Source organism: Mesocricetus auratus, unplaced genomic scaffold, assembly GCF_017639785.1.
Source record: "Mesocricetus auratus isolate SY011 unplaced genomic scaffold, BCM_Maur_2.0 Super-Scaffold_100024, whole genome shotgun sequence".
Taxonomy (NCBI): domain Eukaryota; kingdom Metazoa; phylum Chordata; class Mammalia; order Rodentia; family Cricetidae; genus Mesocricetus; species Mesocricetus auratus.
This window is the reverse complement of record NW_024429205.1, coordinates 648134-675319: the sequence shown is the minus strand read 5'-3', so window position 1 is coordinate 675319 and position 27186 is coordinate 648134. Positions and strand designations below refer to the sequence as shown.

The 27186-nt window shown below is 42.6% G+C and overlaps 1 protein-coding gene across 2 annotated transcripts in view; it reads left to right on the top strand.

The window, feature by feature from the left end:
- The window catches only part of Parn (poly(A)-specific ribonuclease), a 139429-nt gene that overhangs the window by 16068 nt on the left and 96175 nt on the right, over positions 1 to 27186 (top strand). The window contains exons 11-18 of one of the 2 annotated variants that reach the window (XM_040730776.1): positions 31 to 108; positions 1067 to 1123; positions 4694 to 4771; positions 11561 to 11604; positions 13337 to 13379; positions 14673 to 14748; positions 16826 to 16936; positions 17491 to 17560. In XM_040730776.1, coding sequence (XP_040586710.1) covers positions 31 to 108; positions 1067 to 1123; positions 4694 to 4771; positions 11561 to 11604; positions 13337 to 13379; positions 14673 to 14748; positions 16826 to 16936; positions 17491 to 17560 — 557 coding nt within the window. Of the gene's footprint in view, positions 1 to 27; positions 109 to 1066; positions 1124 to 4693; positions 4772 to 11560; positions 11605 to 13336; positions 13380 to 14672; positions 14749 to 16825; positions 16937 to 17490; positions 17561 to 27186 lie in introns of both variants that reach the window. The other variant, XM_040730775.1, reaches the window with a different exon arrangement.

Sequence of the window (27186 nt, the reverse complement as noted above, 5' to 3'; positions counted from 1 at the left end):
AAACTGCATACTTGCTTTGTCTTTTAGAAGGAGAGACACATAGTTATCAGCAAAGTGGATGAAGAGGAGCGCAAGAGAAGAGAGCAGGAGAAGTACGCAAAGGAGCAGGTAGGTGCGCTTCCATGTCCTGTGCATAGACATGAAGATAGGTAAGATAGGATCGCTTTCTTTCTGTGTACTTCTGGCTCATGGTTGTGGAATCAGTTTAGCTAGCAGGTGGCCACTTGTTGCAGTTAGTTTTTATTTTTTATTTTTTGGTTTTTCAATACAGAGTTTGTAGCTTTGGAGCCTGTCCTGGAACTCACTCTGTAGACCAGGTTGGCCTTCAAAACAAAGATCTGCCTCCAGAGTGCCGGGATTAAAGATGTGCACACCTTTACCCCCACTAATTTTATCTTATTTATTTATTTACTTTTGTTTTTTCAAGACAGGATTTATCTGTGAAACAGTCCTGGCACTAGCTTTGTAGACCAGGCTGGCCTCAAATTCACAGAGATCTGCCTGCCTCTGTCTCCCAAGAGCTGAGATTAAAGGTGTGCACCACCACCACCTGGTGAAGATTTACATTTATTATTTTTATTTATGTGTATGTGTGTGTGTTTTGCATGTCTTTGAGAGTGAATGTCACATCTGCACACTTTTGCAGAGGCCAGATGAGGGCATGGGAGCCCCTGAAGCTGGAGTTAAATGCATCTGTGAGCTACCTATTGTGACTGCTGGGAACTGAACTTGGGTCCTCTGGAAAAGCAAAACATGCTTTTAACACCTGAGCCATTTCTCCAGATCCAAAAAACTGATTTATTTGTTTAAAGTGTGTGTGTGTGTGTGTGTGTGTGTGTGTGTGTGTGTGTGAGAGAGAGAGAGAGAGAGAGAGAGAGAGATGGTCTCATGTGTCAAAGGACATGCATATGGGGCTTAGTAGAAAGCTTTGAGGAATTGGTTCTTTTCTTTAGCCTTTTCAGGGTTCTGAGGAGCATACTCAGGTTGTGGCTTGTACGGCAAGAACCTTTACCCACTGAGCCCTCTTGTTGGCTCTATTTGTTTTTAATTTAGTTCTTTTACTTAGGAGGAATTGAATGATGCTGTGGGATTTTCAAGAGTCATCCATGCCATTGCTAATTCGGTAAGTCATCCACATTTTGGTTTTGTTTCTAGTTAAATGGCTAAGCACAGTATTTAAAATGAAACGTCTAACTGCTATTGCAAATTGCTCACTTGATTACTGTCTTAGGGTTTCTGTTGCTGTGAAGAGACATCATGACCACAGCAACCCCTATAAAGAGGAACATTTAAATTGGGCTGACTTAAAGTTTAGAGGTTTTCAGCCCCTTGTCATTGTGGTAGACATGGCAGGCAGCATGTAGGCAGCATTGTGCTAGAGAAGGAACTGAGAGTGGAGGAGAAACTGCATTTTGATCTGCAGGAGACAGGAAGTGAACTGAGACCACTGGGCGTGTCTTGATCATGAGAGACCTCAAAGCCGGCCCCCACAGTGACATACTTCCTCCACATCTCCTAACAGTGCCGCTTCCTATGATCTTATGGGGGCCAGTTACATTCCAACTACTAGTTACCTAGGAATGTTTACCTAGTCTCAGGGAAGAAGTTAGTAACATAGGGTAGTTCAGTGCACCAAGTCAGAAGTCATCATTGCTGAATTGTATCCAAACCAATTTGCAGAAAGCCTTTGTTGCAAAAATACATGCTCATGTATAGCTGCATGAAACTGACATCAGTAGTCTGAAATTGAGACTCAGAAGTCAAGGAACAAGTAGAAGAATGCAAAGGATAAATAATTGCAAGTTGATTTCCTCTACAGAACTCTCATTAAATCCTGAAATATATCTGTCATAATTTTAGTAATAGTAAAGCTTTAAAAATGTGCTGGCTGCTTGTGTAAATATGTTAGAGAATTCTATGGTAGACATCTTTCCTTGGTCCTTTGTGAAGGCATCCACCTTTGTATGGGTAAGCGAAGTAGTACTCTTGCTTGGATAGTTAGTAGATCACCTGGATCTAAGACTTTCTTCTCCTTGGGCAATTGGATCTGGCAAAAGGAGTTGTCTTGTCCCTTAGATGCTTGGCCATCAATACCCTTTCAGAGTTCAGTGCAGGTCTGTCCATATCGCAGTGGAGAGGAGGTACACTATGTCCTTATTTGGGGACAACACAAATGATAGAATCTTCTAAAAGAAGATATTAGCGTGAGGAACTTGTTACTGAAGAAGACAGCTAAACTGTTCTGAACACAGAACTGTGTGATCGTGGGAGGAGAGAGTGGAGATTCTCTTCAGCAGCTGCTAAGATCACAGGTACCTGGAGAATCAGGCTCTGGTTACACTTGGTACTGTGTGCACACTTAGCCAGCATGCTCAAAGCGCAGTGATTCAGCTTTTCAGGGTTCAGGCATTTGCTCTCCTTGCACGTGGAGAGATGTACATCTCTATTTGCTTAACTGTATATAACTCCAAAAAATACAGAAGACATTCATAATACCTTTGAATACCTATGGTGCTTGGGCAGATCTGAGAACTGGGCGATAACAGATCTCTTCAAAATACCCAGCTTAATGAAAGGATCTAAATAAAACTATGTTTCCTAGGATCTAGGGGGAAACAGTGAGAAAAAAATATTAAAGTTGCACATCTTCAAAATTAAAATATTTCTTATATTACTTTTTTCCTTTCTTTCTTTCTTTTCTTTTCTTTTTTTTTTTTTTGAGACAGGGTTTCTCTGTGTAGCCCTGGCTGTCCTGGAACTTGCTCTGTAGACCAGGCTGGCCTTGAACTCAGAGATTACAGACATTCAACACCAGTTTTGTTTTTTTTGTTTAAGATTTATTTTTATTTTCTCCCTGTCTTTTCTTCCCAGCATCTCACCTGGATTCATTTGCCACACAATTAGGTTCATTCATTAGAGTGTCTACTGCACAGTGCTTGGCACTTTAATATTGTATAGGGACTCAAAATACTGATCCAAAAACAGCACAGCTTGTTAGATTTGGGATATTTTGTATAAGGTTAATTATGCCAAAGAATTAAGTTGTACTCTGATTTTCTGTGTCACATGGAGAACCATTGGGACTTTGTAAAAGCTGCACCGTGGTGCTTGGTGCTTTATGTTCAGAATGCAGTCATGCAGCCAAGACTGCACAGTGAGACCCTGTGTGAATCAACAAAGTACCCTTCTTTTTTAAATTTTTAAAAATTTTATTTTATGTGCATTGGTGTTTTGCCAGGTGTTTCGGGTCCCCTGGAACTGGAATTACAGATGGTTGTGAGGTGCCATGTGGGTGCTGGGAATTGAACCCAGATCCTTTGGAAGAGTAGTCAGTGCTCTTAACCATGGCAGCATCTCTCCAGTCTCCAAAATACCCTTCTTGACTTACAAATAAGTGACAAAACAAACAAACAAAATCTGAAAGCAGAGCTGAACATGTGGCACATTCCTGATCCCAACACTTGGGGAAACAGAGGCACAAAGATCAAATGTTCCAAGGTCATCCTTAGCTACCTAGGCTTTCAAAGCCAGCCTGGGCTACATGAGGACCTGACTCAGCTCCCACTCCTCCAATCCCCAAAGCTAACCCAGCAACAACATCTTTTCCCCATCCCCTGAAGAATCACATTCTGTTTCAGTAGTTACATTTTTATCAAAATGCAGTAATTTATTGTACATGTATTGTGTTTCAGTTGATTTCAAGCAGTGAGGGTCAGCAAGGTGCTTCAGTGGATGAAGCACTTGCCATGTGAGCCTGGAGCCTGAGTCTCATTTCCCAAGCCCATGTAAAGGTGGAAAGAGCAAATCTACTGTACAAATTTCTACCCTGACCCCCTCCACTACCTGCTCAAGTATGTGCATGTGTGTGCTTATGTGCACACACACAGACTAAAAGCAATACATTTTAAAAAGAAGAGCAATGACATGTCCTGACACATTGAATTATAATATAGGTAATGTAGGAAATGAAAGCATGTTGAGTTTAATAAAATTAGGAATTAGTTATTTTACATTTTACAGTATTGTTATAAATACACCTTTAAAAATAAATAGGCTGTTTTAAAGATGTTTTACAAGTCTTAAAGATAATGTGTTTGAAGTTTTGTTTGCAGCTTTTGACAAGTCAAGTTCTCAGGATTTCAGGTTTTATTGTTTAAAAGTGCGTCAGCCAAACTTGCTACTTCAAGCCAGGCACCGTGTGTGCTATGCCCCTATCTTCTCAGGGAGGCTGAGGTGGGAGGATTGCTGTAGCCCAGAAGTTCAGGGGCAGTCTGGGCAGTAGCTTGTCTTAAAAAACAAAACTGCTGGGCAATGATGGCTCACATCTTTAATTCCAGCATTCTGGAGGCAGAGGCAGGCAGATCTCTTTGAGTTTGAGGCCAGCCTGGTCTACAGAGCGAATTCCAGGACAGGATCCAAAACTACATAGAGAAACCCAGTCTTGAAAAACAAACAAAAAGCCAAAAATGAAAAATTATATCAAATTCTTGAAAATGACAAGATTAATAAAACTAAGAAAAATGGAGAAATCACTAAGAATGGGGCTGAGGCAGGAAGGGAATGAGTTTGAGGCCTGTGCGGGTTACCTAGTGAGCAGCAGGCTCGTTCGCCTGTCTCTGTCATGAGACTGTCTCATCCTACTCTTAAGTCCTGATGCAAATTTGACATGCTTTTCCTAACCTTGTCTTCCCAGGGGAAGCTGGTTGTTGGACACAATATGCTGCTGGATGTCATGCACACAATTCACCAGTTCTACTGCCCTCTGCCTGCAGTAAGTGACTCCAGTGTTGACACCCCCTGCCTTCCAACTGTGACTGTGTCCTCTGCCTGGGTTGCAGTTCCTCATTTCCTCATATGTAGTGTGCCCCCAGGAACGACTTTGGCTGCTTTCCTTTACTCTTCTTTTGTAAAGATTCATTTTATTATTTTATGTGTGTAAGAGTTTTGTCTGCATGAGGTATGTGTGCCATGTGCATCCTGGTGCCCAAGGAGGTCTAGAAGAGGGCACCTTAGCACTGGAGTGACAGGAGGTTCTGAGCTGTGAGATGGGTGCCTGGTCTTCAGGAAGAGCAGCACCTGCTGTTAGTCATGGAACGTTTCTCTGGCACCTCAGATTTCATCTTAAAAATATTTTCTAGGGCCCTGGGAAGATAGTTCAAAATTTAGCTGCTGAACTGAGTTTCCAGCCTTGCCTGTGCTGTTTTGATAGGCTGTGTACATGAGCTGTTTCAGCAGTTTAATAGCTGTCAGCTATTGCTAGAGCAAAGTTAAATATTTATTTTCTCCTTTGATACTGGTGGGTTTGCTCATTTACTGCTGCAGAGAGGATAGGCTGTAGGTACCCCTGAAATTAGACTTAGGAGAGTTGGAAAGAAATTGGTATCACATGCTTGCCTCCTGTTGAGCACCCTGAGGGACTTTGATGGTACTTCTACACTTGGTGCCAGGTCATTTGAGTCATTATCACACATCTCCAGTCTACTATTATAACCCTGAGATGGCTATGGTGGATAATACCTGATTTAAGAAAAAAATTAGGTGATGGCCCAAATTTGAGTTGTGTGACCATAGTTTGCTATGTGTGTATATGAATCAGTGTTCTCTAAAAAAACAAAACTGATAGAATACATTTATATATATAAAGGGGACTTATTAGAATGGCTTACAGGTTGTGGTCCAGCTAGTCCAACAACTTCTGCCTACCGATAGAAAGTCCAAGAACCTAGTAGTTCTTTAGTCCAGGAGGCTGGATGTCCTAGCTGGTCTTCAGTATACAGTGGAACCCTGAAGAAATAGACTCTGATGCCAGTGAAGGAATGGACTCTCCAGGAGAGCGAGAGAAGCTGGTAACCATAGCTTCCTTCTTCCATGTTCTTTTTGTAGGCTGCCAGTGGAAAGTATGGCCCAGATCACAGGTGGGTCTCCTCTTCAAGAGATCTGGATTAAAGGTTTATCTTCTTGCTTCTGAGATCCATATTTTCTGGGTGTGATTGTCCACACCTTTAATCCCAGCACTTGGGAGGCAGAGGCAGGCGGATCTCTGTGAGTTCCAGGGCATCCAGGGCTACACAGAGAAACCCTGTCTCAAAAAAAACAAAAAAACAAACAAATAGAAATCCAGATTAAAAGTGGGTCTTTACACTTTTAATGACTTATTAAGAAAAAAGAAATCCCTCACAGGTGTGCCCAGGGTTTTAGTTAATTCCAGATGTAGTCAAGTTGACAACCAAGAATAGCCATCACACCATGGCTTATTTATTTTATTTTTTTTGGTTTTTCGGGACAGGGTTTCTCTGTAGCTTTGGAATCTGTCCTGGAACTAGCTCTTGTAGACCAGGCTGGTCTCAAACTCACAGAGATCCACCTGCCTCTGCTTCCCGAGTACTGGGATTAAAGGCCCCATGGTTATTTTTATTTACTTAAAAAACTTTATTTTAGGGCTGTCGGTGTTTCAGTGGTTAAGCGCACTTGCTTTTTCATGGGACCCAGGTTTGGTTTCCAGCACCCACACTGGGTAGCCCACAGTGGCTTGTAACTCCAGCTCCAGGGGATCTGATGCCTTCTGACCTCCAAGGGCACCTGCAGAAATGTAGTGCCCATAAACTCACGCACACACATACATATAAATAGACAAATACTTTTTAAAGTATGTGAGCGTTTTCCCTGATGTATGTAAGCCTGATGTCACAGAGGCCAGGGAAGATTGTTGGATCCCTAGAAACTGGAGTTACAGATACTTGCAAGCCAGTGTGGGTGCTGAGAATCAAACCTGCCCTCTGAAAGACCATCAAGTATTCTTTTTTCTTTTCTTTAAAATTAATTTATTTCTTACAATCCAATCCTAGCTCCCCCTCTCTCCTCTCCTCCCACTCCCCCTACTACCCCCCTTTCTCCCATCTGCTCCATGGAGGGGGTAAGGCCTTCCCTAGAAAGTCTACTAAGTCTGTCCCATCATCTAGTTGAGTCAGGACCAAGGCACCTCTCCACCCCCCCACCCCTGTGTCTAGGCTGGGCAAGGTATCTCTCCATATAGAATGGGCTCCACTAAGTCAGTCTGTGCATTAGTGTCAGATCTTGGACCTAGTGAGTGGCCTCATATATTGTTCCAGTCACATCATTGTCACCTATATTAAGGGAGTCTAGTTCTATCTTATGCAGGTTCCCCATTTGTCAGACCTGAGTCAGTGATCTCTCACTAATTCAGATCAGCTGATTCTGTTATGGTCTTGACTCCTTTGTTCATATTATTGCTCCTCCCCTCCCTCACTTCAATTTTACTCCAGGAGCCTGGCCCATTGGTTACTAGTGGATTTCTGCATCTGTTTCCATATGTTTCTGGAAGAGGGTTCAAGCTTCTCTGGGGTTATGTATTGTAGGCTGGGTATCTTTTGGTTTATGTCTGATCCATTTATGAGTGAGTACATACTATATTTGTCTTTCTGGGTCTGGATTACTTCACTTTTTTCTATCTAAAGAACTAATGGTTGGTTTTAGTCATTCATTTCTCACTGGCCATTGGAGCAACTCCTTTCCCCACTATTAAGGACTGAGGGAGCTTATTTAATGTTGTGCTTCTGGGCATTCTGAATATCAAACAGGCAGGCACATGGGAGGCATCAAATACTGACTGAACAGATGAGCGTCTTATGACTGTGTGGCTCTCTTCGTACTGACCTGCCCGAAATTCCCAAGTAACCCCACATTCTTTCTTCGTCTTGACTCTTTGGAGCTGGGTCTGTAGGCTGTATCTGATTGCCTATGTAATCAAGCCTCTGTGAGGCTCCATGTTCCCAGCCAGGCTGATGTGTTTCCTAAACACATGGTGTCCTGGCGGGCCTGTGGTGTGGGCGCATGATTACTCTGCCTGCTTTACTATACTGCTTTCTGCCATGCAGTTCTTCTCTGCCTGCTGCCGTGCTAGAATCCGACTGTTCTGTGGCCAGTGCTCCAGGGTTTTGGTGCTTCCATGTTGCCTATGGTTTGTTCTGGGTTACATGGTGCAACCTATTCTAGATGATTAGATCTGAGGAGGATTCACTTTGTGTGTGCCTGCTCAGAAAATGTGAACTTGAACTCCAGTTAAGAGTCTACCAGGAGCCGGGCGTTGGTGGCACACGCCTTTAATCCCAGCACTCGGGAGGCAGAGGCAGGCGGATCTCTGTGAGTTTGAGGCCAGCCTGGTCTACAAAGTGAGTTCCAGGACAGCCTCCAAAGCCACAGAGAAACCCTGTCTCGAAAAACCAAAAAAAAAAAAAAAAAAAAAAAAAAAGAGTCTACCAGGAAGCAGGTGATTTGTATTACAGTGCAGTTTTAGCTCATCAAGGTACCTGGGGTGATCACACTCTTGCATACACAGGCAGACAGACAGACAGACAGGCAGACACACACACACACACACACACACACACACTTACACACACACACTTTCCCCCTGCATTATCAGAGAGAGAAAACTGTTCTTTTATTTAGCCTTGGAAAAAATGATGAGAGCAATAGGAAACAATAGATTGAAGATGATAGAACATTTATATCTGTTGGTGCCATGTTTAAGATGCAAAAACATTCATTTTATTTTATCTTTTGTGTATGGGTGTTGTCTTAGTTAGGATGTCTATTGCTTTGACAAAATGACCAAAAAGCAAGTTGGGGAGGAAAGGGTTTACTTGACTTACACTTCCATATTGCTGTTCATCATCAAAGGAAGTTAGTACAGGAACTCAAACACTACAAGAACCTGGAGGCAGGAGCTGATGCAGAGGTCATGGAGGGTGCTGCTGACTAGCTTGCTCCCCATGGCTTGCACAGCCTGTTTTCTTATAGAACCCAGGACACCGGCCCAGGGATGGTACCTCCCACAGTGGGCTGGGTGCTCCCCTTCAGTCACTAAGAAGATGACTTACAGCTGTATCTTATGGAGGCATCTTCTCAGTTGATGTTCCCTCCTTTGAGATAACTCTAGCTTGTGTGTCAAGTTAACAAACGACCAGCTAGCATAAGACTGTGTCTTAGTCTCTGTTCTGTTGCTCTGAAGAGACATTACGACCAAGGCAACTCTTAGAAAAGAAAGCATTTAATTACGGACTTGCTTACAGTTTCAGACAGTGAGTTCATGATCATCATGGAGAGAGAGAGAGAGAGAGAGAGAGAGACAGACAGACACAGACACAGACACAGACACAGACAAAGCCCAGTGACACACCTCCACCAAATCCACCTTCTATTCCTTCCCAAACAGTTGCACTGTGGACCAAATGTTCAAATATATGAACCTGTGAGGGTCATCTCATTCAAGCACTTGAATGTTTGGTACCCTCAGAAGCCAGAAGATGGCATTGGATCCCCTGGTACTGGAGTTACAGACAGTTCTGAACTTCCATGTCCGTTATGGGAATTGAACCCCCGTCTTCTGGAAGAGCAGCTGGTGTTCTTAGCTGAGCCACCTGTCCAGCTCCTGGCACCATATTTTTAAGATGTAAATGTAAAGCCATTCACATAGCGCATCTGTAATGCAGAATGTCTAGCACAGGATGGGAGGTGGAGAGAGGCAAATCCCTGGGAGCCTGTGGTTGAGACAGCCTAGCCTAGAGTGAACAAGAGACCCTGGCTCAGACGGAGGAAGAAGGCTTTCACTTTCACACATGCAGTGAGGCAGGCTTGTGCTCACACTGTGTATATATGCATATTACACACACACATGCCAAGATAAAAATAGAAAGAGTCCATGTCTTGGCATTTAGGGGAGAGTTTTTTATGGGGCCTTTTGCTGCTTGAACATGACCTTGTAGGTGTTGGCCCAGAACTCTGTGTTTGCTCTGGAGGTGGCCACTTTGCTCTTGCTTGTAAAACTTGTTTAGTGGTGTTGAAAGGTTAACAATGGTCATTAGGCATTTTTTGTTTGACTTAGCCTTTTCGTATTTTGTCCGATGATTAAAAGGACAGCCATTGAGAAGCTGGTGTGTGTTTCAACCTAAATACAGTCTCTGTTTATGGGCCTAAGCTAATTGGAAATGGCAGCTTGCTGTGAAGCACAATTGACTTTGAAAAGAAGTGTGGTTTACAAAGGGAGAGGAGTGTTACTATCCAGGCTAGCATGGCAATTATGTATGTAAATAAACTACCCAGGCTATCATGGCAATTATGTATGTAAATAAACTAATTCAAAACTAGAATACTCTAATTTCTGCTCTAGAATTCCTGATCAAAGTAAACCTATGAAATAGTCTAATTTAGACACTTTCTGTCAGTGCCACATTAACAATCTTCTTAGTACTTAGAGCAGGAATCATATGCATGTTGCAAGGTCTGTGTGTTTGTGACCATTTTAACTAACAACCAGAGATGGGCCGGGCGGTGGTGGTGCATACCTTTAATCCCAGCACTTAAGAGGCAGAGGCAGGCAGATCTCTGTGATTTCGAGACCAGCCCTGTCTACAAGAGCTAGTTACAGGATAGTCTCCAAAGTAACAGAGAAATCCTGTCTCGGAAAACAAAAACAAAAAACAACCAAACAAAACCTACCACCACCACCAACAATAACAAAAAGTAACAACCAGAGATGGACTGAGTGATATAAGCTGCTTTCCAGTGTAACCATTCCCATATCGGTCACTGCAGTGACACTAGCTAGCGTCCCTATTAGGATAAGTCTGTGCAACAATCTCTCCAATCAGCAGTATTTTACATGTGACAGAACCACTCTTTCTTTAGTTCAGCTATAGAGTCTTTTGGTTATAAAATTACTTATCTAAGCCTCATAATTCCCAGTGAGAAATGGAAGATATTCCTAGATCCATTATTTATTTATTTTTAGCACATTAAAATTCTAATTTTGTTTATTCTGTTGTGCATATGTGTGTTGCTGAGGTATGCCTGGGGAGGTCAGACACAACTGTGGGAGTTGGTTCCCTTCTCCACTGTACAGGTCTCCGATCAAATTCGGGTTGTCAGGCTTGACATCTGGTACCTATAACCTGCGAAGCTGTCTTACTGTCCCTACTTTTTCTTAATTAAAAATTTGTGTATGTCTTTGCACATGTGGCAGTCAGAGGACAACTTAGAAAAGTCAGCCTTCTGTTGTGTAAGTCCTGGCACTGAACTCTAGATTGTCAATTATGACAGCAGGTGCCATGGCTCAGGTTCTATTTAAAAAAAATATTTCTTTTGTCTTAAGGTTTATTTATTTTATTATATGTGTGTGAATGTCTTGCCTGCATATGTGTGTGTGTGTACCACATGTGTGCCTAGTGCCTGAGGAGATCGGAGTAGGGCATTAGATCTCATGAAATAGAGTTGGGGTGTTTGTAAGCCACCACGTTTGTTAGAGGACCTGACCTGGGTCCTCTGCAAGAACAACAGGTGGTCTTCACCTCTGAGCCATCTCTCCAGCTCCTAAAAATAATTCTTAACTAGAAGTGGAGTTTGCTCCTTAGCTTGAGGCCTGTGTGAGGCATGACAGCTAATATTTGAGGAAGCAGCTGAGAGCTGGAGCTGCTCCTGGGTGTGTTTAACAATGCTCTGGTCTGCCAGGAAGACAGTAACAGGCCATCCTTTTGCTTTTTAGGACCTCAAAGAGTTTAAGGAGATGACAACATGTGTCTTCCCCAGGTAAGCCTTCTTCAAGTACAGCCTGATATTTGAGATGCTCACTGATAGATATGCAACACAAGTAGGCAGTTCTACAAGCTGGGAAGGTATTTAACGGATTGGACATCCCTAACTTTGCCACAGTTGACTGTTTACATGTATGAATTGTGTGATCATTCATTAAAGAGCAGATTCTAACTTAGAGTGAACGTAGAAAGTATTAGTGCCTCCCTTTTTGCTGTCCTGCACCCTGCTGTCTGAAGGGCTGGTGAAGGGTTCAAGCACAGGTCTGGTCATTCACACATGTGGGATGTACCTTTTTAATTGTTGATGTGTCCCAGCTGAGAGTACTGCCTCAGTTAAGAATTATATGACTAGAGACACCACCACTCCCTGTAACTTCATCAGTGGCAGCATTGTTAGTGTTTTCCACAGTTGGCATTGCATTGCATGCTAATTTGACTATGTCATATGTCACCTGTGTGATCAACCACATGTCAGATGCATGGAGCCTATATGGTAAGACACTTTTAGATCTTGTGAAGAAGGGCAAGTGAGGGTAGCCAACTCGTCATACTTTCATATGGGCTGTTGCTGTCCTAGCCACAGTGTTTATGTTTATTTGGAACTAGATTTAGATGAATTTTTATGTGGTTAGTGTCTTCTTTAGTATTTCTGGTCCCTGTAATAGAGTAGTTTTTTTGGTTTTTCCAGACAGGGTTTTCTTTGTGTAGCTTTGTAGCCTATCCTGGCATTCGCTCTGTAGACCAGGCTGGTCTTGAACTCACAGAGATCCACCTGCCTCTGCCTCCCGAGTGCTGGGATTAAAGGTTCTACTTTTTGTCGTTTCTGTGACTACATACCTGAGAAAATCAGCCCATGGGAGGAAAAGTTTAGTATGTCACAGTTTGAGGGTATAGTCTGTCTTAATGGGAAGGTATGGTGGGCTCATGGAGTCAAGTTCCTCATGCACATAGTCCAGAAAGACCCCAGTGCTTATCTGACTTTCTCTCCTGCTTTACCCACTCTGTGTGTGTGTGTGTGTGTGTGTGTGTGTGCGCGCGCGCGCGTTCTGGAAACTTCCTCAAAGACTCTTAGGTGATTCCAAACCCAGTCATTTTGACAGTGGAGCTTCCCAATGCAGATTGTGTCAACCAGGTGGTAGCAGTGGGTGGTAGCCGTTTTGAGAGGGCAGACCCCATGGAAGAGAAAACATGCAGTGTTACCTCACCTTCAAGATGGATGCTATCGGCCGGGCAGTGGTGGCGCACGCCTTTAATCCCAGCACTCTGGAGGCAGAGGCAGGCGGATCTCTGTGAGTTCGAGGCCGGGCTGGACCGACAGCCTCCAAAACAATACAGAGAAACCCTGTCTCATAAAAAAAAAAAAAAAAAAAAAATGGATGCTATCCTCAGTCTTCCAGGCATAGGCATACAGCCTGTTCCTTTGGCAAGTATAGGGAATACCTACCGTAGTGTGATGAGTGAGGCCAGCGCATGGGACTGTGTGCTTAACTCATCAGCCACATTGCACTAGGGTCACACTGCTGCATGTGTGTATGCTTCTTCTGTCCACTTCTAAGCTTTATGAACTAAATTTTCTAAGTATGTTATATGTGAAGTATATGTTACCTGTGTCTTTTATTTATGAAACATTTGAAGTGTTTTTGTATTTTAACAAAGTACATTTTAAATATTGATATATATGTATATATATATTTTATTTACCTTATTAAAATTTATTTTGTTTACAGACTCTTGGATACTAAGTTGATGGCCAGCACACAGCCTTTTAAGGTATTATTTAGATCTGAACTATCATTCATAAGGTATAATTTGCAATTTCTGTTTGCTTGAGACACAGTCTGGGCTTGTCTTGAACTCACCTTGTAGTTGAAAGTAATTACCTTGAATTCCTGATCCTCCTACCTCTGCCTCTCATGTGGTAGAATGTAAGCATGTGCCACCATGCTCTGTGTGAAACTTTTTTGCATTAATACTAATACATTTGGAATTTTGGTCTATTTAAATATTATTTCAAACACATTAAAAAATAAGAAAGGAAGAAGAGAGAAATCTGAAAAGTTCAGAAATAAATATATCAAAATGTGAACTTGTCTTTATTTTCCTCTTTTTTTGAATGTAAGTTTTTAAATGTTAAAATACATACATTTTTTTATTTTTTTAATTTATTTTCATTTTTTTAGGTACAGGCTTACTTTTTAGCCCAAGCTAGTCTTCCCTCTGTCAGCTTCCCCAGGGCTGGGATGACAAGTGTGTACCACACAATAGCTATAATTTTTTTATATGTATGGTTTTTGTTTTTTTTTTTTTTTTGAGAAAGGGTTTCTCTGTGTAGTCCTGGCTGTCCTGGAACTTGCTTTGTAGACCAGGCTGGCCTTGAACTCATAAATATCCTCTGCTCTGCCTCCTGAGCGCTGGGATTAAAGGTATGAACCATTACACCCGGCCTGTATTTTCTGTTTTTGTCCTTTCTGTACCTGCCTCCTTGTTTTACATATTTGGACATATTTTCTAATAAAGATAATGTAGTTAATCTACATGCTTGTGAAGGACCTTTTGCATCCTCTGGAGCAGTCTGCTAAGACAGTGCCTTCCAGTTCTGTGTCCCTGCCAGCAATCCTAGAAATTAGGAACTTTCTGAGCCTTTGAGCAGTGCACTAGGACAGTTCCTACCAAAGCTGTGTTACCCCCCACTCCCCCAGCAAACCTGGAAGCTTGCTTTTCTCTCCCTTCCACAGTTGTTTTCCTGGCTTTGCTTTAGTAACCAGGCTGGCCTTCCACACTTCCTCCTGTTACCTCAGTTTCCCAAATAGCTGGTTACAGGTGAGCACCACTAGGCCTGCCTACATGTGTAGGTTTTAACATGGTGTCATTATTCCTGTCAGTACAATGAACCTTGACCTTGCTGGCATGCTTTTCTTTATGTGGAATAAACAATAGCTTCTGTTCCTTTTAAGGTCACAAGAGGGCAGTATAGGATGCTTTTTTGCTTCTGTGTACCCTGAAGTGGCTATGCTTAATCTCTTACTCTTGAAATGTTCTAATTCCCCACCTCCTGCCTTGCAGGATATCATTAACAACACATCCCTTGCAGAGTTGGAAAAGCGGTTAAAAGAGACACCTTTTGACCCTCCCAAAGTTGGTAAGAATATTAACCCTGAAAACCTTCAAACTTTGGAAATTACTGATAAGTTCTATAGAAAAACTGTGAACGTCTCTGAAACCATATTGTGTTACTTGTAGACCTTAACTGGGTTCAGATTCATGCCTGTGCTGGATGGCTGTTCCCTGAACAAAGATGGTATCTTAACTCCACGTCTAGCTATATTTGCATCATGTTAATAGAGCTGGGTGGGAATTCATTGAGAAGTTTCAAGGCCTTTAATTCCTCATGCTTGGTGTTTTCTCAAAACTTGTCCTTTCCTACAGTGCGTTGTTTTAGCGAGCCAGAGCCAGTGACTAATCATCAGAGATGCAGCAAGAGCATTTCCTGTGTCAGAAAACCCAAAAACTGGGACGCTGCTGAGATGAGAGTGCCCCTCTTGGTCCTCTGAGCTCGTTTGGGCCAGAGAAACAGTATCATTGAGAAAGCCAGATGCCAGGAGGAACTCTTGGTATCAGATGGGTGGTGTGGGTATGTGTGGCCTCTACCCGTGTGTTTTGGGCACCATGTCCTTGGTCCTGTCATCCACATTGTGCTGCTGACAAGTAGTTAGCATTCCATCAGCTGTGGCTAGAAAACTAGAAACACTGATAATAGCACTAATTATTCAGAAATTGGTATTAGGCAGAGTCATAGGTACTTGCTTCCCTCTGGGTAGTAGTCCAAGAAAGGAAGTATGAAGATGTAGGGCAGATAGAGGGAAGGAAGCCCATGCCCTCTGTGTAACACTGTAATGGAATAATTGATTTGGAGAGTATGGGCTTCATCAGGGTGTGCTGAGGATTTTACTTTAGTGCTATGGTGTTAAAAGGCTTTCTTAGGAAGTGTCAAGTTCAACATTTAGTTTATAAGGAAGTTAAAAAGTTCTTGCATAAAGTGCGTTGTATTGATATGAAAACAGCTCCAGCCATTCCATCAGCTGTTTCCCTCATGCTTCTTATGAAGCACTGGTCTTTCTAACATTCATTTCCAGATTGATTCTAGGAAATAATTACTTATGAGTAAGAGCGGTATCCTATCCTATTATTTTCATATTTCTCTGGTAGAGAATTTACTCAACAGCAGATGACTCACATTCTCTCAGTACCTGTGTGTATCGGTACAACTAAGCATTATCTTATGTTTTTTGTAGTGCAGTGTCCCTGTGGACTAAGGGCAGTGTTACAGGAAGTTCTGATCTATTCATGGAGTATGCTGCTGTTTTTAAATTGCTGAGCTTGGGGACAGTCAAGGGCCCTGTCAGTATTCAGTTGGACTCTTTCGTTTTATGGGGACTACTTGGGATACTAATGGTTATGAGCATATGACATGTGCCAAGCCCTAGATAAAACTGTTAACAATACCGTGGCATTTGATGTCCCCCAAAAACATTATGAGGGAAGGTTGGTTATCATCTCCTTTTTATAAAACTGGGGGCTTAGAGGTAAAGTGCTTTGCCCAGGGTCACATCATGCAGGAGCAATGGAATAGAGATTCTGATGGACACAATATGGCCTCTAAGTCCTGCTGGATTTTTATTACTTTATTGTTTATTTATTTATTTATTTATTTTTAAAGACAGGGTCTTACCTTGTAGCCAAGGTTGAGCTAGAACTCATTATTTAGCCTAGACTAGCCTCAAACTTGCTGTAGTTCTTCTGCCTCAGCTTCTCAAGTGCAGAGACTACAGGTGTGGCTACCATGCCCAGCTTGGAGTCCTGCTTAATGTGCTGTCCTACATGTATGGTAAGAACAGCACAGTAGGATGGGAAAACACAAGATTGCAAATGTCTCCAACCAGTGTGGCTGAGCTGTCCTACAGACAGCTGAACCGTGGTAAGGAAACTGAGGCCTTTCTCTGGTCTGAACTAAAGTTCTCATTTTCAGGGACTTTGTTATCTCTTATTGCAAGGCCTTGTGTGGACAGAACTAAGAAATAAGGTAGTTTTCCTTGTGTCTTCAGGTCGCATCTGCATCTGTAACATATAAAAGTGCAGTTTGGATTCGGCAGGATACCATGGTTACTAGTTTTCCTGTTTGATAATGCTGGGTTTTTTTTTTTTTTTTCCCTCTTTAGAAAGTGCAGAAGGCTTTCCAAGCTATGACACAGCTTCTGAGCAGCTCCATGAGGCAGGGTATGATGCTTACATCACAGGACTCTGCTTCATCTCCATGGCAAATTACCTAGGTATTTGAGATATATTTCTGTTAAACAGAGTGGATCTCACCTGTTAGCTGTTAAGCAGCCTGGTGTGACAAATTTCCAAAGACCATGTTTAGATAACAGCCCCATGTTTCTCGTGGTTCTGGAGAGTAGGAAGCCTAATCAAGGACCCCTCCCTGGACACCAGCTTTCAGACAGTTGTCACTCACATGTCCTTACATAGTGGAGTGCTAGAGAGAGGAATCACCCATGCTCCTTGTGAAGGAACCAGGTCCCCTACTTGCCTCCCAATAGCTCCTTTGTGGATACCATTGCTTGGGGTTCTGTTTCCATTGGGAGGGGAGTGGGGAAGGGGCGACAGATGGTCTGCATCATGACCACTGTCCTGGGATGTGGACACCTTATGGAAGCAGGGGTATTTGAGTCGGGAGCTAGAGGAGATGAGGAGGGGATACATGGGAAGGCTGACACTTGCCAAGTAGGTGTGTGGGCCAGAAGAGTAATTTTCACCCTCGATGAATGAACACACTTGTGTTTGAGCTTCTGTGCTTTGACCACGTCCTGCTTTTCTTCACTAGGTTCTTTACTTGGACCTCCAAAAATGTGTGTGTCGGCCAGATCAAAACTCATTGAACCCTTTTTTAACAAGTAAGTAATCAGAGGGTTACAACCCTGGTCTTACACTGTGAACAAGCCCCATATTCTGGGAGACAGAGGACTCGGATACATTTTTATTAAATATTTCTCATCTTTAGTGTCTCAGATGTTTTTTGAAAGTAGAAATTGACCTTTTGGGAAATAATTTCTTGAATATAAAGAGCCAGGCATTGATGGTGCTGCCTTTAATCCCAGCACTCAGGAGGCAGAGGCAGGCGGATCTCTGAGTTTGAGGCCAGCCTTGTCTACAGAGCAAGTTCCAGTACAGCCAGGGCTATTCAGAGAAACCCTGTCTCAAAAACAAAAATCTGAAGAAAACATTGTTAATGTTAGTATGTTTCTTATTTAAAAATAAAAGATGGTGGTTTTTGCATTTAAATGACCTTCAGGGGATGCTTGTGTTTGTAGCTAAACTCACTCCCTAGTGAACTTCTTATGTGACATTATTATTTGTTTGTATTTGCCTTATTAACTGAGTACATGCTATTTCTAAGGAAAAGTCTGATAAATGGGTACACTAATATATGAAGTCTTGATTGTCATTGCGTGCTCATTGGTTCTCTGCTTATCTCTTTTTCATATTGTGGCTCTGGGTATTGAACCCATGGTCTCGTGCATGCTGGCCAAATGCTCTACTGTTGATCTCATCTAGTGCGGGAAAAACTTGTTCCTACGTTCTGCTTGTCATAAGGAGTCATGCAGTTTCTGAAGAAGTCTTAAGTTCAGAGTGTTTTTCAAGAATCTCAAAGATTGTTATTTCAGAGTGCGGTTTATGCTTCCTTGGCAAGGTTGTGACTAAAGTTATGATATGATGCTTAGGCAGCCAAGTCTGGCTTTATGCTACAGCCCTCAGCCTTTGCCTTGGCCTCAGTTCTCTTAAGAGTTGATACCAGATTCTGTGTGAGCCAGACAGAATGAGGCAGCTCACATCCATCATTGTATGAAATAGCTATTCCAGCGTTGGCGGTTACATCATTTCCTTCATTATACGCAGCACATCACAATTGTATGTGGCTTTCCCAGGTAGGACCCTATTTCCTTAGGGTATCTATAGAATGATAGTTCACAGTTCTGTGCTTAGTATGCTGTAGAGACAACTGCTGTTTCCAACATCTGGACTCCTACAGGATCTGGACTGGTGTCCTCTGAGCTAGTGAACGTCATTACACTGTGGCTTCCTTTATCTTCTTTTCTCACTCGCCTTTTCCTTCTCTTAGTACTGATTTTATGTGAGAATGCTTTGCCTGCATGTATGTTTGTGCACCACGTGTGTATTGATACTATAGAGACCAGGAGAAGGAGTCAGATGCCCTGGAACTGAAGTTACAGACGGTTGTGAGCTGCTATGTAGCTGCTGGGAACTGAACCTGGGGCCTCTGGAAAAGCAGCCAGTGCTTTTAATCACCAAGTGATCTCTCCAGTCCCTCTTTCTGCTATTTTTGTTATTTTATTTGGAAGTTCAGAGGAAATACGTATGAAGTTGATGACCTTTTCTTTTTTTTTTTTTTTTTTTTTTTTGGTTTTTCAAGACAGGGTTTCTCTGTGGCTTTGGAGGCTGTCCTGGAACTAGCTCTTGTAGACCAGGCTGGCCTCGAACTCACAGAGATCCGCCTGCCTCTGCCTCCCGAGTGCTGGGATTAAAGGCGTGCGCCACCAACGCCCGGCTTGATGACCTTTTCAAAAGTGGGTTAAGTAACAGTATGATGTGTACTGGAAATTAAGGTTTTGTTTTTTTTTTTTTTGCACAGAAAATGAGTTATGGTGTCGGAGTCTTTGGTGTCTGTCCAGTTCAATATGAGTGGGAAAAAAGGAGTGAAAAGTCATTTTTTTAGCTTTTAGGTATTTTAGAGCAGTGTTTATCTTTGTAATTCTGAAATCTGTGCCACTGGTAACAATAAATGTGGTTTATGTTTTGATCATTCCTTACATTTTTTTTTTTTTTGTTTGTTTTTTGAGGCAAGGTTTCTCAGTATTGTTTTGGAGCCTGTCCTGGCACTCGCTCTGTAGACCAGGCTGGTCTCGAACTCACAGAGATCCGCCTGCCCCTGCCTCCCGAGTGCTGGGATTAAAGGCGTGAATCACCAACGCCTGACCATTCCTTACATTTTTATATACATGATACTACATTCACTATTCTACAGTAGTTTTCAAGCAGGAAATGTTTAATTTCGACAGATATTTGAAGCAGTAGTTCTGTAATTCCTTACAAAGTCAGGTGTGATGGTACAGATTGGGTCAGATGGAGACAGGCATCTAGTTTCTGAGTCACACATGAGTCAGATAAAATAGTGCAGAACAGCCTGCTCAAGAGATTTTTTGTAAGAATGTATTGCAAATGCTGTGTGGGCTTTCGGTTTAGAAGAATCTGACAAAGCTAGTTGTGATTCATGCCTGTAACACAGTACTCAGGAGGCTGAGGCTGAGGCTAGATCTGGGCTGCATAGTAAGTTCTTGACCTGTGTAAGCTATAGTGTGAGACCATTTCCAACAAAAGCAGAAAGGCTGAGCAGTAAATACGTAAGGCCTCATTTATCAAGAGAAAAATCTCTCCTTTTAGAGTTGTTCTTTTTGAGGAGCTATAACCTAAGTACATATCAAAACAGTGGGCAAAGGTATAAGGTCAGGAATCCTCCTAGGATTATCTTAAAAATCGACTTTTGGTCTATTTTTTCCTATCTTAAGGAGAGAACACTATGGTTTTCTTATTATGTGCTGTCCAGCCACGTTTTCCGAGGCATCTGCAGTGTGGACTGCTGCTGCTCACATGTCTTCTTCCAACACTGACCTTGCTCTTACAGGTCTGATTTATCACACTGGACCTCGAGTCTTGTCATTTTTCAAGTTACCCTGTTTGTAAACATCCAACATTGGCCTCCAACACTGTTTCAGTTAATGATGTTGGAATCACTTGTCTGAAGGTCAACTTATTTCATTATTATTTTTTATTTTTCTTTTGAAACAGTATCTCATATAGCCTCTGTCCTCAAACTTTCTGTGTAGCTAAGGAAGACCTTGAACTTCTAATCCTTGTGTCTCCCTCTCCCAGGGCAATTAATTTTTATAGCAGTTTTTCTAAATGGAGCTTTACCACACTGGTATAAAATATGATGAACTTCAAACTGCCCTCAAACACACAGCACAGGTAGTATTTTGTTTTGCTTTCATCAGATTTCTGATTTAAAAGTAAAGTTTAAGAAAGGTTGTTGGCAAGATATCTCAATAGGTAAAGGTAGTTGGCACACAAGCCTGGCAACCAGAGTTTGCTTCTTGGAACCCATGTAAAGGTGGAATGAGAGAACCCACTACACAAAGTTGTTTTCTGACTTCTACACACACGCTGTGACATATGATAATTATACATAGAACTTTTTAAAAGAAGAAAAAGATAAACTTGAGCAGAAATAAATTCTTATTCCCATTTAAAAATTTCTGTGCATTGTGTGTATGTGTGTGTGTGTATGTCCATGCCCACTCACATTGGAGATTGAACCCTGTGTCTCATGTATGCTAAGCCTTACCACTGAGTTACACCTCTAGCTCACAAAGTCTGGTGTATGTGTGTATGTCAAAGAGGCAAAGAGAATTGAAGTCTGGCAATGAGAAAGAATCTGGGGCTGCTCTTGACCTGACACTGGCAGTGTCCTGCTTGTTTATGTGGGGAACTCTCTGGTCAGGAACTGATTTACTTTCTTTTATAACCTTGGTTGATTTTAATCAATGCATAGAAAGCCAGACAAAGAAGATACTTTGGCCCAACCCTTTTAGGCTGGAAAGAGATAAAAATACTCTGTTTTTACTTTTATTGAACCGTAGAAAACAAAGCCTGACTTTGCCTTATATTTTATTAACAGCTATCTGTCTCTGCTAGGCACCTTGAAATCTCTTGCAGATAACCTTTTATGAAGGTTTAGGAAAGGAGAGGTTCTACTCACTGCCTCCCTGCATGTCCCCAAGAGAGATGTGGCTGTGTTTTGCACATCTAGTTTTAATGAAAACAGTGAAATGGTTGTTACCCTTTGAACATAGATTGGAGTGCAGAGGCTGCAAATATGGAAGAAGTGTCTCCTTTCGCATGTTCTACTTCCAAGTGTTACAGGTTTATGGAAACTCAGGAAGAGGGTGCCAGCCTAGTACCTGGAAGCACAAGCACTTTGCATTGGGGCAGTTAAAGAAGTCCTGTTTCTCAGATGACTGTGATGCTGCAGTTATGGAAGGTTGTGACAGTGTACTGAAGAGAGGGCAAAGACTCCCTATAATTCAGTCCCCAAATAAAGCACAGTCAGTTTTTGTTCTTTCACCTATGGAAAGTGGTCATGTTTTGGTGATTGATAGACCTGGTCCTTCTGTCTGTCCGCCCTCCCTCCTTCCCTCCCTCCCGCCCTCCTTCCGTCTCTCTCTCCTTCCTTCCTAATTGTTGTGTGTGTGAGAGGGTGCTGTGAGTGTGGGTTCTGGGGATTAAACTTACGTTTTCAGGCTGGGTCATCTTGTTGGCCATCTTTCTGTCCCTGGGTTCTTCTTACAATATGTATGGCTCAAAATTTATCATCAAGGTAATTTTTTTAAGACAGGGTCTTTCCATGTATCCCTGGCTGTCCAGGAACTGTCTATGTAGACCAGGGTGGCCTTTAACTTACACAGATTCTTTTTCTTCTGCTTCCTGAGTGCTGTGATTAAAGGCACGGGCTACTATGTCCCTCTTCATTGTAGTGGTTTTTAACCTGAAGGATTACAGGAAACAGAATGCTAAGGATTAGAGCCCAGCTCCTGGCACTTCTCTAAGTGCCCAGCAACATGTGTGAGCGTCCGTCAGGGCTGCTAGTGTACGGGATGTGTGGGAGGGGCATACTCTCCTGTCTCTCTGAAGGGAGTGGCCTGCACAGCTACCTTCTATCCCTCGTCATGTAGAATGTCCCTGTTCATGCAGCTGCTGCTGTTCAATGCAGGTGTGAGTTGTGACAGTGCTGGTGGGAAGCACATGTGTGTCACATGCCCCAGGACTGTTTCCTGTCTTGAGTTTGAGAGTTAAACATGTGCTCACTCTCCCGCCTTCCCTTTCTCATTTGTAAATTGTGACTGCTAGTGCTCTGGGATGGGAGACCGAGGGTGAAAGAGCACGTGTAACACGTGTAACTACAGGCCTCGGACAGCTTGTCACTGCCGTCACGTCACTGATCCTCTCAACAGGTGCTACAAGTGACAGGAGGGCCATTTGGTCCTTACGGGAGGCACGGTACAGGCATACCCTTTGTGCTGTGTAAACTTTTTAAATAAGGCCTTGCATTATGACCTTTGACCAGAAAACAGGTGAGGGAAAACCCTGCTTGTCACTTTTGATGTGTAGGAAGAAGACTTGATTGTGTCATTTTCATTTGTTTTTGTTTTCCTCCTTTGAAGGAAGTGGCTATGTCATCTGCCAGCTGTATTTTCAGTGATGTTTTTCTGGGCAAGAGTAGTGAGGAAGTGACATCTATTAAATGATTCAGTACATGCTTTTCTTTCTTGTTCACCTGCTTTACTGAGGTAGAAATTCAGCATAACATGGTTCATACATCCATTCAGAATTCAGCATAACATGATTCATACATCCATTCAGAAGATATAATTTAATGTTTTTGCCATTAAAGTTAATCTTTAGAAATTCATTGTGTGAGTGTGTGTGTGTGTGTGTGTGTGAGAGAGAGAGAGAGAGTGTGTGTGTGTGTATATAGGTGTGCACTGTACACAGATGTGTGGTGGTCATAGGACAGCTCTTGTGAGTCAGTTGTCTGCTGCCATTATGTGTGTTCTGGGGATTGAACTTAAGTCATCAGGGCTGTGTGGCAAACACTTTGACTCACTGAGCCATCTTACCAGCCAGGGCTGTGAGTTTTTAAAAATTGTGTTAAACATTTATAACCGAGCAACTACCAACAGACACTGCCCCCCCTCCATTTTTATCTCCTTAACAGAGTCCGTGACCCTCAGCAACTCTGCACTTCCTCTCCTTTTACCCTTTCGCCTTCCTGTGGATAGGGCTGTTTGTTTGTGAGCAGTGCATTACTCCAGTGAGATTTTAAAGTGCTAAAACTATTGGCATTTTAGAAACACCAGGAGCATTACCTTTTGTAATTGTGTCACATATCATGATCCATTCATTGGCTCCCAATCTCCCAGTTGCATACATGTGTCTTTGTGGGACCACCTCTGCTAAGGTTGGCTTATAAGTAGTGTGGCAGGTGTGAAGGGGAGAGCCTTATTACCAGGCAGCATCTGCTGGAGTAGAATCATATTACCCAGATGGATCTTGTTGTGTAGCCCAGAGTGGCCCTGAGTTTTTGATCTTCCTGCCTTGGCCTCCTGCTTGAACCACTACATTTGGCTTTAACAGTGGTTTGTATACTGTTCTTCATTAAGAGAAAAGATAGGTGTGTCTTGGCCACATTGAATTATTCTTGTTTTAAATACAGCGCTTGTTTTTGTGGCTTCTTCAGGGAAGGAGTACGTCCCCCAAGTTGGTATCGTCTTGTCTAATTTCACCATGCACTTTTGACTGCTAGAGCACTTATTGGTGGGGCCGTGGATAAAGAGCTTGCTGTGCACATGAGGACCTGGATTTAGATTCCCACCACACACTTAAAAGCTGGCCACGGTGGTGTATGCTTCTCCTTTCTGGAAAGCAGAGGCAGGATGGTCCAGGGGTTTGTTGCCTAGGCAGCCTAACCAATATGTAAGCTTCAGTTTCAGTGAGAGACTCTGTCTCAAAAAATAAGGTGGAGAGTGCTTGAGGAAGATAACCAGTGTGCACGCTTTGCTCTCTCTGGCTGGCCTGATCTTGTATTTGCTCTGGCTGCTTTAGAGCACATTTCCCCTGGCTTCACTTAACATTATAATAAAAAAGTAGTATGTGGAGATGGAAAAAAAATCTATCAACTCCCAGATGTTTAGTGGAGCAGCCAGCTTCCTTCCTCTACAGTAGGGATTATGTTAATGTCATGTGGTGGAGATTAACAAATTACTTGAAGCTTGGAACCTAAAATAGTAGAGGCGCTCTCATATTTAGAAGGCCTAAGTTCCAAATTAAGACATCAGTAGGGCTGTGTGCCCCCCAAGGCCTCTAGGTTCTGCTGGTTGCTGGTACTGTTGGGTCTTCCTTTCCTTGTGACCACATTAACGTCTGCATCCACAGTCTCAGAATGATAACTCTAAAACATGTCCTATCTCTCTGCCTTTTCTCAGAATACATGTGATAGTATTTAGGGCCCATGTGGATATTTTTACTTAAAGGGCTTAATAATGATTACTAAGACCTTTCCCCCAAATAACGTGCGATTCACAAGTCCTGGGGATTAATAGTGGCCATTTTTTTGAAGGCTATCATTTTTCATCCCACTAGTAGTGATGTCAGCATTATTAATTGTTATTATTGTTATAGTTATTATTAATCTGGGTCTCACTGTATATCCCTGACTGACCTGGTCTGCTCTGTGTAGACCAGGTTGGCCTCTAACTCATGGAAATTTGCCTGCTGCTGCCTCTCAGGTGCTGGGAGGCACCATGCATGGCAAAAAACTTTATTTGTTCTTTCATTGGTCCTGACTTTGAACAAGTGATCAGTTTTTCCAAGACTATGTAGTTTGTACCTGCTCAACAGTGAGCCTTGTTCTCTGGGAACTGCAGCTGAGCGGCTGAGGAGATGGCTCAAAGGGTAAAGTGCTTGCTGTTCAAGCAAAGCCAGAGGCCGTGTAAAAGATGGCTGGACTTGGTGGCCCAGCTGTAGTCCCACTGCTCAGGAGGCAGACAGGGAATCCGTAGAGCAAACAGCCTAGCCAGACCTGCTGAAATGATGAGCTCCAGGGTCAGCAATAGACTCTGCCTCGATGAATATTGTGGAAAGCAATCCAAGAAGATAGTGGTTGTCAACCTTGGACTTCCACATGCATGAGTAAACACACACACACACACACACCCCCACACTCTACACATAAATGTACATATGAAAACAAAAGAGTAATGTAATCCAGCTAGCAGATAACATGCCCATTGAACACCTTCTATCATCTAGAATGTTAGATAAATTAATTGCCCTTCTGACAGAAACTATTACGGGTGGGTGATAACCTCTGTATTTTAAAGCTGAGACATTTGTGCCCGGGGTAGCAGAGTCAGGGTAAGTGGGTCTGTCCTTGGCCAAGGGTTTCGTCCTTAGCACAGAATGTGAACCAGGCAGATGGGGGTTGTGTCTCTCTAGGAGATTTCCTTTTCCCTCAGATTTTGACCTGAGCACTGATTCTGAAATATGTATCTTTCACTGTTGGGTAGCATGAGAACCAGCTTCCTCTGACGTCAGTGATTTATAGGCTCTTTGGATAATGCTTTTGTATAATGCTTAGTTTAACATTTTTATTTGATGCAATTTGATATGGTTTGTTGGATGGAGTCTGTTCTAATGAGCTGTGAGCTTTCATCTTTTTTGTTTTTAATCTAAATTTTAGTGTCAATTATGTTTAAGAAGGATATGCATTGACTTCTTGACAAATACAGGCAGTGCTTTATTTGGATTGAAAATTGTCCCCCCTACCTGAGTAAAATTAAAGTAAGCCATGACAGTAAGTACCCCTTGCAAAGGAGGGTCAGTGAACTGAGTAAACATGTTTATTTAAATGTGAGAGATGTCTGCATGCTTCCAACCCCCCGCCAAGGTTTTGTTTTTTTAATAGTGCATAAATGTGTGTAACAGTGAGCTCTTGGATATGAGCTTCCTGTGCACTGTTTGCAAGTACAGTAGAGCTGATGACTGCTAAAATGTTTAAATTTTCCATTGGGAATTTGGGGATTCTTTCTCTGTGTTGGGTCAGATAGCATTCAACATTTTGGTACCACAGACTTAGTGATAGAGAACAAGGCAGCTTTATTTGGCATGGAGTGAAATATTTAGTTTTTAGGAGGATAAATGAGCTTTTCCCTTTTGCTAGGGAGAAAGGCCAGAAGAGACACAATCACATATTAAGATATATCTCTTTCCAGGTCAGTCAGGCCTGTGCACATACCAGTTAATGGTGTAAAAAGTTACACCTTGTATTCAGACCCTCAGGGTTTCTCAGCCCTTAGCTCTTCAACTAGGCTGCTGTTGTTGATGCTGACACTGTGAACTGGTGTAAGGCCAGATGCCCAGATAGCTGATTGCTTTGTATGCATTTATTTTTGGTTTTTTGAGACAGCATTTCTCCATGTAGTCTTGGAACTCTCTTTGTAGACCAGGATGGCCTAGAACTCAGAGATCCACCTACCTCTGCTTCCCAAGTGCTGTGATTAAAGGTGTGCACCAACACTGCCAGGCTAGATTGTTATGTTTTGCAGACATGGCCGTGGCCATGATCTGTGGCCACATGGCTTTCTTCACTGGCTTGTTGTACTAGTTGCCTTGACAATTCTTTCTACCCAGAGCTCCTTATCAGGCAGCAGCCCCATTCCTCATATCTCGGCTGTGTGCCATCAGAGACAGCTGTAATTTAATCAGCCCCTGGAGCATTAACTACCACCCCATACAAGTGTCTGGGCTTCTTACTTTCAGGGTTGGATATTGATTCAGAGTGGCCATCCTGGTCTCTAGACTCTCCCGGTGGACTCAGAGCTCAGAG